The 13,884-nt window shown below is 42.9% G+C and overlaps 1 protein-coding gene across 1 annotated transcript in view; it reads left to right on the forward strand.

The window, feature by feature from the left end:
* Positions 1–1,024: 1,024 nt before the first annotated feature.
* Positions 1,025–13,884, forward strand: part of KYAT3 (kynurenine aminotransferase 3) — a 55,261-nt gene continuing 42,401 nt past the window's right edge. Inside the window, exons 1-2 of the mRNA XM_044005098.1 lie at positions 1,025–1,092; positions 13,637–13,737. Coding sequence (XP_043861033.1) covers positions 13,639–13,737 — 99 coding nt within the window. The 5' untranslated portion in view covers positions 1,025–1,092; positions 13,637–13,638. The remainder of the gene's footprint in view (positions 1,093–13,636; positions 13,738–13,884) is intronic.

The following is a 13,884-nucleotide window of genomic DNA, read 5'->3' on the forward strand; positions in this document are numbered from 1 at the left end:
TCCCTTTTCTCTGCACCGCGGTGTCACATAAGATCTGCAAAGACATTTACAAATATCTCATTCTGTTCCCGTCTTTTACGGATGAGGAAAGAGAGGCAGAGGTTCAGTGACCTGCCCGGTATCACACAGCTCAGGGGTATCTGAGGATAGAGCTGAACTCAGGTCTTCCTGACTAGAGCCAGCGCTCTCTTCACTGCACCACCCAGCCTCCTCGCGGGGCGGAGAGAGAAGGGGGCGTATTTGGGGGAACGTGGCAGGGATGAGATGGACAGGCCTCGGCGGCAGCTGGGAACAAGGAGAGGGAGGGAGATAAGGGAGACTCCTACGTCAAGAGCCAGAGGGACTGGGAGCAGGCGGAGACGGTGGAGGGGGAAACTTCCGTGAGGAGAACCGTACAGCAACCCTTCTGCAGGAGCCAAGGCCCGCCTCTGTTTAAGTCTTACTCAAATTGGAGCCTCATACCTTCCAAGCACCTTCCCCCTCCTCAGACACCGCCTCGGTCCCGTCGCCTTCAGATTGGTCCCCTCTGCTCAGGCCACACCCCTTCCGCCGCAGTACCTGCCTCCTCCACTCAGACCTCGTCCTCCCCTGGGTCCCGCCCCTTCCGCAGACCGTGCCCCGCCCTGTCGGTCTCTCCCTCTCTTCTAGTCCCTCCCCAACCTTCCCAGTCTTTCCCCTCATTAGGCCCCGCCCCTCCGCGGACTAGCCTCCCCCTCCCTCGCTAAAGCCCCGCCCCTTCTCCAGACCAGCTCCCTCCCTTCATCCTTTTCACGTGAGCATCCCCGGACTTGCTCCGACGTCCTTCCCCGAACCCTGCAGGGCCTGCGGATACCCAGACCGCGCCCCCTCCCTTCATTCTCCTCACACGAGGCCCTGCCCCCCTCGGACCGCGCCCCCTCCCTTCATTCTCCTCACACGAGGCCCCGCCCCCTCCCCAGACCGCGCCCCCTCCCTTCATTCTCCTCACACGAGGCCCTGCCCCCCTCGGACCGCGCCTCCTCCCTTCATTCTCCCCACACGAGGCCCCGCCCCTCCTCAGAAATTCGAGGTTGGGCAGCTTAGGAGGCGTTGGAGTCGTTGGTGGCCGCAGCAGTGAGTCCCCCCCATGGGGCATGACGAGCGACCCAAGGGGAGGGGTCAAAGAAGGCCTCCGCCTGGGGTTCAGAGATGCCCCCCTCCCAGACAGGCTGGGGGCGCTCCTCCGCCCACCTCTGGCTGAGCTGCGGTGCTGCTAACCCGGGTCCTGCGAGACCCCTGACCCCCTTCTACTGCGACCTCCAGAAAAGGGTCTCTCCTTTTTAAGCGGAGGGAGTCTCGAGGATTTGACCTCCCTGCACCTCAGTTTACTCGTCTGTAAAATGGGAGGGGTGGGGGATGGATGTGACACTAGCCGGGCTCCGAGGGCTCTCACGACTCCCCAGATCCTCTTTCCCCTGAGCCTGGGTCTTGCTGACCCTCGAGTCCAAGCCCCGCCGCGCCCCAGGCTGGGAAGCTGCGGCTGGAGGCACACCCTCTGCGTGACCCCCGGAGCTGCCCGCTGTTCCCCGGACGCCACCGGTGCCAGTCCAGGCTCTGCTGATTTAGTCCAAGGTCAACGTAGCTGGAGTCCGGAGAGGCCCAGGACCTCGGGGAGGGGCCCTCAGGCCTCCCCCTCGGCCCGAGCGAGGCAGGGCTTGTGAGAGCGGCGCTGGTCGCTTACCACTAGCAGTAATGGCCGGGGTTTCTGCAGCGCAGAGCCCGGGAGGGGGGACCGGTCCTGGCCAGCTGGCCGCGCGTTAGCGGTCCCCGATTGTTTGGGGGCGCCCGTCTGTGAACGAGCCCCGCACTGGTCCGCCTGAGGCCCCTCTTTCCTTCCCGGAGCCCGTCACGGGGCGGCGGCTCAACCTGCCCGAAAATGGGAAAAAAGTGAGGCAGAGCTGCGCAAAGTCGTCAGCCTCTCTCTCCTCCAGGGTCATCCGAGTCCAGGGGCAAGACAAAAGTCAGGAGGACTGGGGATGGCCCAGGAGACAGCGGGTGACCTTTTCCAAATTAAGGTCTTTCCCAGGTCTCAGCTTTCCTGAGGCAAGGCCCCTTCAATGAGTAAGGGCGAGCTGAGAGTGAGGAGGGAGGAAGGGGAGAGGTCTGCCATTGGGTGACACACTAAGCTCTAGGTGGTGTAGGTCTGAGACGTCTACCTTACCTGAAGCAGGTTCACATGTTGATTTATGGTTTTCTAAGTCAGTATGCCCCTTGCAGGATCTGTTTCTATGTGAGTTTGACTCCACTGGGCAACTCTCTAAAGCAGACGTGCATACCTGCATTGTTAGAGGGAGTATTCTCCTGCTGGAGATCCCTCTACCAACAATATTCAACTTCCAATCCTATAAGAAGGGGACTAGAGGAGGATCCTAATAATTGCTTTTTGATTGAGTTTAATTTATTTAACTTATTTGACCAGGTATGATGCTAGACACTGGGCATAGGAAATTGAAGAATGATCTCTCCCATGATAGTCATCAACAGTATAGATTCTCCTAAGGGAATAAGAGGTGCACAGATAGGTCAATTCACAGTATATATGAAGGCAAATTTGAAGACTGAGAGGAACACGACAAGTGATTCAGATGTAAATATTACCTCTTTGGGGCACAGTATTTATACTTGGGATATATATATATATAGGGGGGCAGGGCAATGAGGGTTAAGTGACTTGCCCAGGGTCACACAGCTAGTGTCAGGTGTCTGAGGTCAAATTTAACTCAGGTCCTCCTGAATCTAGGGCCGGTACTTTATTCACTTTGCTTTCTAACTGCCCCTTGGGGCATAGTATTTAAACAAATCCAGGCAACACTGGTGGCACAGTGGACAGAGCATCAGACCTGGAGTCAAGAACACTCATTTTCCTGAGTTCAATTCTAGCCTCATACACTTTGTAGCTGTATGACACCAGACAAGTCATTTCACCCTGCTTGCCTCCTTTTCTTCATCTGTAAAATGAACTGGAGAAGGACATGACAAATCACTCCAGTATCTTTGCCAAGAAACCCCCAAATGGGGTCACGAAGAGTCAGATACAACTAAACAAAATTTAGCCAAATGAATGGTAATTTTATTGTGCCAAGCTCTTATGAGATTGAAGGAAGACTGCCCCATTTGGAGTCAGGCAGGCCCCACTATGTCACTGAGTAACCATTGCAAAGTAATTTAACCCCTCTGAGGCCCAGCTTGCTCATTTGTAATGTATTTGTTTGTTTGTTTGTTTGTTTGTTTTTTTACTAACTGACTTCTAAGGTCCATCCCAACTCTAAATCTGTGATCCTGTGTCTACCTACAATCTGGGCATAGTTTGACCTTTCTAATTTTTCTAAGTATTTTCTTATATCCATTCACTTTATATAATTCCCACTGCCTAGCATTTATACATTATACCTAATGACTGCTTCCTTCTCAGTCTCCTTTGCAGGAGGGCAGCTAGATGGCATAGTAGAGCTAGTAGAGCACTAGCCCTAAAGTTGGGAGATCTGAGTTCAAATCTCACCTCAGACATTTATAAGCTGTGTGACCCTGGGTAAGTCACTTAGCCCCAATTGTCTTGAACACCTGGGGCCATCTCCAGTCAACCTTATAACACATCTTGTCACTGAAGCCAGATGGCTGTGGAGGAGAGAATGAGGTTGGTGACTTTGCCCAGGCCTTCCTCACTTAAATCCACTTCATTGCAAGTCATGACACCTGTCATGGTCCTCTTTGAGAATGAAGGGCAATCTCTGCAGGTTCATAAGTGCCCCATCCTCTAACTCTGGGGGTACTCCAAGCCACAGTTAGTTGTCTTCTCTCTCTGCAACCTCTCATCCATTGGTTTCATCAGCTTCCATGAGTAGACACATCCTTTCTGGGCAGATGACTCCTAGCTCTATATATTCCTACTTTCTTTCCAGTATTCTAGTCCCCATATGACCAACTACTTCCCTTTTGGTTGTTTCCTATCAGATGTCCCAGAGATATATTTAACATGTTCAAAAGAGCTCATTATCTAATGAGTTGCAAAGTCTCATCAGTTGTTCCTCCACACAATTTCTTACATCACTCTTGCATCACTTTGTGTCTTAAAGCACCAGGTGGTTTCCTGAAGCCAATTCAGTCAATTTTCAATTTTCTATTCAATTCTAAGGCCCTATTAATTATCTATACAGAGTATCTCCCAGTGTATATAACATTGGCTCTAACTGGCTGTCTTTCTAACTGCCTATCATAGTCTGAACAAATAGACCTTTATTCACTTGATTTTACCTGTGTATATATGAAAGGTGGAACTCTTGTATGTTTATGTGTTATGCAATATCAACTGGACTTTTTCCAGAACTGGTCTCTAACATATGTGTGGCTGGTACAAAATAGGCCAGAGACAGGTCTCGGGAGTTAGAGAGAAAGTTTATTTTCATTGAGGAAACAGGCTTGTAAGCAAGGTGGAGCTATAGACACATGTGCCAGGGTCCCACCCCTAGTGGGGGGAACTTGGGGTATCTTGGGGAGACCTCAATACTTATACTAGTGACTGCTCAGTGAATTATAGCCCTAATAATGAGGGGGCAGCAAGCATGTGACAATTTTGATTCACTGCAGGACATTCTGACTTTGTCCAGTGTTTGTCTTTGACCACAAAACACCTGGTGAATAATGTGACTAGCCCAGGGGGTGAGATCATCCAGAGGGTGATAGCAAAGGATTGTCTTCCTGCCAAGCTCAAGAAGTAGTTTGCTTGCTGGGCCTTAGCTCTGGAAACAAGGAGTCTAAATTTTACTTTGTCAGCAGCTAATTAGCTAATTGGGTCTACACTCAGGAAGACCGGAGTTCAAATCCAAACTCAAAGCAGTTGTATTGTGACCCTGGGCAAGTCACTTAAGTTCTGTTTGTCTCAGTTTCCTCAACTGAAAAATGAGGATGATAGTAACAACTTCCTCCCAGGGATATTGTGAGAATAAAATTAAATCATTTTTGTAAAGGTCATATAGCATGTTGCTTTGATAAATGTTTGTTCCCTTCTCCTTTCTCTGACCTTCCCCTTTGAAGTCTCCCCCGCCACATACACACACACACACACACACACACACAAACCCCCTCAATTTCTAATTCTTTGTGACCAGAAAAGAAGTGCTATACATATTGTTGTACATACTTTTCCTTTTCCTTTTCCTTTTTGTTTTTTATCTCTAGTGGTATTGCTGGGTCAAAGGGTATTCATGGTTTTATAGCCCTTTGGGGATAGTTCAAAATTTGGATCAGTTCACATCTCCACCAACAGTGCTTTAGTGTCCCAATTTTCTCATATCCCCTCCAAGATTTGTCATTTTCCTTTTCTGTCTTGTTATTCGATCTGATAGGTATGAGGTAGTACCTCAGAGTTGTTTTAATTTGCATTTCTCTAATCCATAGTGATTTAAAGCATTTTTTCATATGATTATAGTTAGCTTTGATAACTTCATCAGACAACTGCATGTTTATATCCTTTGACCATTTCTTAATTGGGGAATGGCTTATTTTTATAAATTTGACTTAGTTCTCTATATATTTGAGAAATGTGGCCTTTATCAAAGACACTTGCTATAAAAAAATTTCACAGTTCTGATTACTAATTGTATTTTCCTCCATCCTATTACTCCCCTGTTTATTCTACTCTTTCTCTCCTTTCACCTTTTCCATCCTCAAGTTCTTATAAGTTACAAGTATCAATTTTCCATGTAAGAATGTAAACAGTTTAACCTTATTGAATCCCTTATTATTTCTTTCCTGTTTACCTTTTTATGCTTCCTTTCTATTCAGTTGTGTTTTTTTCATCAGAATGTTTGAAAATCCTCTATTTTGTTGAATATCCCTTTTCCCCCTGAAGAATTATATTCAGTTTTGCTGAGTAGGTGGTGGTTGGTTGGAATCCTAGCTCCTTTGCCCTCTGTAGTATCATGTTCCAAGTTCTGTGCTCCATTAATGTAAAAGATGCTAAATCTTGTGTTAACCTGACCATGGCTCCATGATACTTGAATTGTTTCTTTCTGTTTGCTTGCAATATTTTCTCCTTGGGGGGCAGCTAGGTGGTGAAGTGGATAAAGCACCAGCCCTGGAATCAGAAGGACCTGAGTTCAAATCCAGCCTCAGACACTTGGCACTTACTAGCTGTGTGACCCTAGGCAAGTCACTTAACCCCAATTGCCTCACACACACACATATATATGTGTGTGTGTGTGTGTGTGTATTTTCTCCTTAACCCGGGAGCTCTGCAATTTGGCTATAATATTCCCAGGAGTTTTCATTTGGGGCTGTCTTTCAGGAGGTAATTAGTAGATTCTATTTCTATTTTACCCTCTAATTCTAGAATAGCAGGGCAGTTTTCTTTGATAATTTCTTGAAAAATGATGTCTAGACTCCTTTTGAATTATGGCTTTCAGGTAATACAATAATTCTTAAATTATCTTTCCTCAATCTATTTTCTAGGTCAGTTGTTTTTTCAGTGAGATATTTCACATTCCTATTTTTTCTTTCTTTTGGTTTTCATTGCTTCTTTTTTTTTTTTAGAATAGAATTTTATTTTCCAAAATATATGTAAAAACAAATTTTAACATCAATTAAAAAAAAAATTGTTCCAACTTCTCTTCCTCCTCTATTCCCACCCCCACCCACTAGAACTCAAGCATTTCAAAATAAATTATACATGAGTAGTCATGGAAAACATTCCCACATTAGCTAGGTTGTGAGGAAAAAACAGTCAAAAAACTCCCAAAACTTCAGACTGAGGAATTGTCAAAGAGAAAAAACATTTTTTTAAAAAATGTGTTTCCAGGGGCAGCTAGGTGGTGCAGCGGACAGAGCACCGGCCCTGGAACCAGGAGCACCCAAGCCCAAATCCAGCCCCACACACCCAACACCCACCAGCCACATGACCCTGGGCAAGCCACCCAACCCCAATTGCCTCACCAAAAAAGAAAAAAAAAAAGAGAAAAGAAAAAAAAATGTGTTTCCAACTATTTCAGATACTATCACTTCTTTCTCTGTAGATGGGTTGCCATTTTCATAGTCCTTCAGGGTTATATTGGACCATTGCCTTGCTGAAAATAACCACATGCTTCCCAGCAGATCATTTTACACTATTGCTGTTATTTTGTATACAGTGCATTTCACTCTGCTTCAGTTCATGTAGGTCTTTCCAGGTTTTTCTAATAGTATCCTGTTCATCATACCCTAAATAATGTACCTTAAACTTGACAAATAATTTTCTTCGTATTAGCCCAGCAAAGTCATCATAACTATTTCCCTCCATCCTATTCCCTTCCCATGATATTTACTCTATTTTCCATCTTCTTTTAAACTATTCCTCCTCAAAAGTATTTTACTTCTGACTGTCCCCTCCCCTACTCTACCCTCCCTTTTTTTCCACCCTTCCTTCCTTATCCTCTTCCCCTCATACTTTCCTGTAAGGTTAAATAGATTACTCCTCCCAACTGGGTGTGAATGTTATTCCCTCCATGAGCCAACTCTGATGAGTTTAAGGTCTTTGAGCTAATTCTATGTTCCAAATTTTCTTCCTCCCTCTCTCCTCAACCCTCCCTATGAAATCAAGCAATTCAGTATTTCATACTTGTGCCGTTATGCAGAACATCTTCACCTTCCTTGAAAGTATTTTGCTTTTTACTACTCTCTCCCAGAATCTGCCCTTCCCTCCTTCCCCTCCCCCCCCTTATCTCCCTCCCCTCCCTCAGGGCAAAATATATTACTATACCCACTTGAGTATGTATGTTAGTCCTTCTTTGAGTCAATTCTGATGATATTAAGGTTCAATCACTCCTGAATTCCTTCCCCCTCTTCCTCTCCCCTCCATAAGCTTTTTTCTTGTTTCCTTCAAATGAACAACCTCTCCCCAGACCATCTCTCCCCTTCTGCCTCCCCCAGTCTATTTCTCCTACACCTCAACCCTATTTTAAGGATGTCATTATGGGTTAGTTAGGTGGCACAGTGGACAATGCACCAGCCCTGGACCCAGGAGGCCCCAAGCCCAAATCCGACCCCATACATAAGACACCCCACAAAGAACAAAACATAACTTCCCTTCGTATTCAGTTCAGACCTGTGTCCTCTGTATTATCTTCCCATATAGGAATGTTAACAGTTTGATCTTTTAATATCCCTCATGAAGTCTTTTTCCTGTTTATCTTTTTATGCTTCTCCAGGGTGTTGTATTTGAAAGTCAAATTTTCTATTCAGTTCAGGTCTTTTCATAACAAATGCCTGAAAGTCTTCTTTCTCCTTGAAGTTCCATGTTTGCCTCTGAAAGAGGATGCTTAGTTTTGCTGGGTACGTGATTTTTGGCTGTAGTCCCAGTTCCTTTGCCCTCTGGAATATCATATTCCATGCCCTCCGGTCCTTTAATGTAGAAGCTGCTAGATCTTGCTTTATCCTTATTGGAGCTCCACAGTATTTAAATTCCTTTTTTCTAGCTGCTTGCAATATTTTCTCCTTGACCTGGGAGTTCTGGAATTTGGCTATAATATTCCTGGAGGTTTTCCTTTTGGGATCTCTTTCAGGAGGTGATCGGTGGATTTTTTCAATTTCTATTTTAGCTTCTGCTTCAAGAATATCAGGGCAATTTTCCCTCACAATCTCTTGGAGGATGGTGTCTAAACTCTTGTTTTGGTCATGGTTTTCAGGTAGTCCAATGATTTTCAAATTATCTCTCCTAGATTTATTTTCTAGGTCAGCTGTTTTTCCAAGGAGATATTTCACATTGCCTTCTATTTTTTCATTCAATTGGATTTGCTTTACTATGTCTTGGTTTCTCATAAGCTCACTAGCTTCCATTTGTTCAATCCTAATTCTTAGGCAATTATTTTCAGCAGACAGTTTTTTAATCTCCTTTTCCATTTGGCTTTTCAAACTGTTGACTTTTTTCTCATGACTCTCCTGCATTGCTCTCATTTCTCTTTCCATTCCTTCCTCTCTTTCTCTACATCTTCGTTCTATCTCTCCTACTTTCTCTTCAAAGTCCCTTTTGAGAGCTTCCATGGCCTGAGACCAGTTCATATTTTTCTTGGAAGCTTTGGATGTTGGAGCTTTGACCCTATTATTATCTTCTTCTTCTGAGGATGTATTGTGGTCTACCTTTCCCCCAAAGAAGTTTTCGATGGTCTTCTGCTTTCTCTGCCTACTCATCCTGGCTTACTGTTTCTTGGCTTTTTACTCCTTAAAGTGTAGCGCTGCTTCCCGGACACACCGTTCGTGCTACAGCGTGGCCCAGGGGGTGATTGGGCTTCTTCTCAGCCTGCCTGGCTTGTGAGTAATCACAGCCACTTTCTCTTTGACCCGGAAACAGAAGTCTGATTGAACTCTGATTCTCTATGATCGGAAGCTTGGCGTGCTTTTACCCCTCCCCCACTGGGCCACCACCACTCGATTCAGCCCACTGGTTCAGACCCAGGTCGCTTTGCCCCAACTCCAGTAGACACTGCCTCCACTTCACCCCGGCCTACCTCCGAACCCCCTCACCAGTCTGTGATCGGAGCCTCAGAAGCTGCTGGTGCTGAAGACTTTGACGTGTTGGAAGCACTGTCCCTGGCTGGGTCCGGACCGCGCGCTGAGCTGTTCAGCCTGATCAGTAGGTGATCAGAATTGCCCTCTTTTGCGGAGAAACAGTCTCACTCTGTTCTTATGTGCATTAGGCTGTTCTGGGTTTTGATTTTTACCGCATTATTTGGGCGTGAATGGACGGGTTTATCTGGAGCTTGTGGGAGTCACAGCCTCTCCTCCGCCATCTTGGCTCCGCCCCCTATCGGTTTTCATTGCTTCTTGATGTCTCATAGAGTCATTAACTTCTACATGCCCAGTTGTAATTTTTAAGAAATTATTTTCTTCATTGTGCTTTTGTACCTCCTTTTCCATTTGGCCAATTCTGCTTTTTAAGTTCTTCTCTTCAGTGAATTTTTGTGCCTCTTTTATCATTTGGCCTATTATGTTTTTTAAGGTATTATTTTCTTCAGTATTTTCCTGTGCCTTCTTTACCAAACTTGACTTTTTCATGATTTCCTTGGATCACACATTTCTTTTCCCAGTTTTTCCTCTACCACTCTTGCTTGATTTTTAAAATCTTTTTTGAGTTCTTCCATAGCCTGAGACCAATTCACATTTTTCTTGGAGGCTTTGGATGTAGCAGTTTTGGCTTTGTTGTCTTCTGAGTTTGTGTTTTGATCTTCCCTATCACAATAGTAACTTTCTATGATCAGGATCGTTTTTGTTGCTTGCTCATTTTTCCACCTTATTTCTTTTTTTAAATAATAAACTTTTTTTTTTTTTTTTTTTGCGGGGCAATGGGAGTTAAGTGACTTGCCCGGGGTCACACAGCTAGTAAGTGTCAAGTGTCTGAGGCCGGATTTGAACTCATGTACTCCTGAATCCAGGGCTGGTGCTTTATCCACTGTGCCACCTAGCCACCCCCAACATTTTTATTTAAAGTTTTGAGTTCCAAATTCTATTCCTCTTCCTCTCTCTTTCCTCCCCTCTCCCTTGGTTGGTAAGCAATCAAATATTGGTTATACATATGTGACTATGTAGAACATTACCATATTAGTCCTTTTGTACTTGAATAAAAGGAAAAAATGAAAGAAATAAAGTGAAAAAATAGCATGCTTTAGTCTGTGTTCAGTCAGTATCAGTTCTTTCTTTGGAGGTAGACTAATCATTAGTCCTTTGGAATTGTCTTGGATCATTTTATTGCTAAAAGCAGTTAAGTCATTCACAGTTCTTCATCAAACAACATTGCTGTCACTGTATGCAGTGTTCTCCTGGTTCTGCTCACTTCACTGTACATCAGTGCATATGTCTTTCTAGGCCTTTCTGAAATCATCCTGCTTATCATTTCTTATAGCACAATAATATTCCATTACAATCACTTTGTTTAGCCATTCCCCAATTGATGGGCATTCCTTTAATTTCCAATTCTTAGCCACCACAAAAAGAACTGCTATAAATATTTTTGTACAAACAGGTCTTTTTCTCTTTTGGGGGATGTCTTTGGGATATAAACCCAGCAGTAGTATTTGTTAGATCAAAGGGTATGCACAGTTTTATAACCCTTTGGACATAGTTCCAAATTGCTCTCCAGAATGTTTAGATCATTTCACAACTCCATCAGCAGTAGATTAACACATCCCAGTTTTCTCATATACCCTCCAACATCCAACATTTTTCTTTTTTCTTATATTTGTCACTCTAATAGGTATAAGGGGGTACCTCAGAGTTGTTTTCATTTGCATTTCTCTGATCAATAGTGAGTTAGAACATTTTATCACATAACTATAGATAGCTTTGATTTCTTTGTTTGAAAACTGCTTGTGTCATCAGTTGGGGAATGACTTGTACTTTTATAAATTTGACTCAGTTCTCTATGATTTTGAGAAATGAGGCCTTTATCAGTGATACTTGTTGCAAAAATTCTTTCCCAGTTTTATGCTTTTCTCATAATTTTAGTTACATTGGACTTCTTTGTGCAAAAGCTTTTTAATTTTATATAGTCAAAATGATCTGTTTTATATTTTGTAATGCTCTCTATGTCCTCTTTTGTCCTCAATTCTTCTCCTGTCCATAAATCTGACAGATAAACTATTCCATGCTCTCTTAATTTGCTTATGGTATCACACTTTATGTGTAAATCATGTACCCATTTTGACTTTATGTTAGTATACAGTGTGAAATGTTGGTCTATACCTAGTTTCTGCCATACTGTTTTCCAGTTTTCCCAGCAGTTTTTGTCAAATAATGTGTTTTTGTTCCAAAAGCTTGGATCTTTGGGTTTATCACATACTAGATAACTATAATCATTTACTATAGTAAAATTCATACCTATTCTATTCCACTGATACACTACTCTATTTCTGTTTTGTGTTTTTGTTTTGTTTTGTTTTTGCAGGATGATGGGGGTTAAGTGACTTGCCCAGGGTCACACAGCTAGTGAGTATGTCAAGTGTCTGAGGCCAGATTTGAACTCAGGTCCTCCTGAATCCAGGGCCTGTGCTTTATACACCATGCCACCTAGTTGCCCCCTACTACTCTATTTCTTAGTCACTATGAGATTGTTTTGATAATTACTGCTTTATAATAGAATTTGAGTTCTGGTACTGCTATACTACCTTTCATATTTTTCCATTGATTCCCTTGATGTCCTTTAGCTTTTGTTCTTTCAGATGAATTTTGTTAATGAGGCTTGAAAGATAGGTTGGAGTAAGGTTGTAAAAGGTTTTAAAAACACAAATAGTTTTATGTTATCCTAGAGGCAATAGGGAACCACTGGAGTCTGTTGAGGAAGGGAATGACAACATTAGATTTGTGCTTAAGGAAAATCACTTTGACAGCTGTGTGGCAGGATGGACTGGAGTGGGGAGAGATTTGAGACAGTAAGACCAAGTAGAAGGCTACTGTTGTAGTCCAAGGTGATGAGGGCCTGTGAACTAAGATAGAATTGAATGTAAATCATTTTTCAAAGTATCTCAAGAGTAGAAATTAGCTTACTGGTAATTAATCCAACTCATACATGAATAAGAATCTTTGCAAAAACTTTTATTTTGTAAATGGTAAATCATTCTAGTATCTTTTCCAAGAAAACCCCAAATGGGCTCACAAGAGTTCAGACACAACTGAAATGACTGAACAACAACAAATAACAGCACTAGTATTTTGAGTTTATTTTGGAGTGCCCAATTATTTTTTCTGTCATTCATGTTTCAGTCCTGGAAATCCATGGAATATAATTCTCAGATGCACCAGGCCATCTGATTGAGAGTTCAACGTTGTCAGATTTATACTTGATGGAAAGTCTTTTTTGTGAGCACATAGCCAGGAATTCAAGTTTCCTTCTTCTAAGTGGACAAAGAAATTATGCAACTTTATATTGCTCTTGTTTCTAGCGATTATAATCATGCCTGATCATGCTCACCTCACAACTAGAAAGCAAGTTCAACACTCATTTATATTTTGTAGCCAGGCTATCCTTTGAAATGACCTGATTTTTGTGGGTTTGTTTAAAGGAGACCACCAACTTTTTCCATATATGTTTCTGAATAGCCATTGGTTTGTAATACTTATGGACTGCATTTGAAACAAGGACTGATGTATAAATGCCTCTTTGCATTGAGTAGTGCCTTGATTAAAATATCCTGGGTTTTACCCAGGTTAGAAAAAAGAAATTTTATTTTTGATAATTTAATATTGTCAGATATTTAGTATTGCCTTTTTGAGCTATGGATTAAAAATACTCATATGGGGACAGCTAGGTGGCACAGTGGATAAAGCACCAGCCCTGGATTCAGGAAGACCTGAGTTCAAATCCAACCTCAGACACTTGATACTTACTAGCTGTGTGACCCTGGGCAAGTCATTTAATCCTCATTGCCTCCCCCCCCAAAAAAAAACCCCCTCATATATATGTTTGTGGCTTTAAGGTAAAAGAAATTTACCAGGATAATTCCAGCATAGAGAGATTATACATGGAGACTCAGTTTCCAAAATGTCAAACCTGTTGTATAAAATATAAGGTTATAGTCTGTTATCCATCACAAAGGTAGCTCTTTCTCATATTGGTGACATTACTTTTTCTCTTTTTCCTTCTTTCTGAATTATCCTGCAGAAATGTTTTTAATTCGGAGGTGTCTCTGCTCCCTCGGCAATAAGGGTGAACTACAGAAGATCACTTGTACTTCACGATGCTTTCCTTTTTCTACTTCCGCTGTATGTATCATTGATCACTTAGAAATTACATAGTTTGTGCATATTCCAGCTTAGCAAGAAAAGATGCAGCCATGTGCAGACGATGCATGTGAATATTCTGTTGGGGTGTTTTAAATATATAAAAACAGTGAGAGCACATCAATGCAG

Source organism: Dromiciops gliroides, chromosome 4 (genome assembly GCF_019393635.1).
Source record: "Dromiciops gliroides isolate mDroGli1 chromosome 4, mDroGli1.pri, whole genome shotgun sequence".
In the NCBI taxonomy this organism is placed as follows: Eukaryota; Metazoa; Chordata; class Mammalia; order Microbiotheria; family Microbiotheriidae; genus Dromiciops; species Dromiciops gliroides.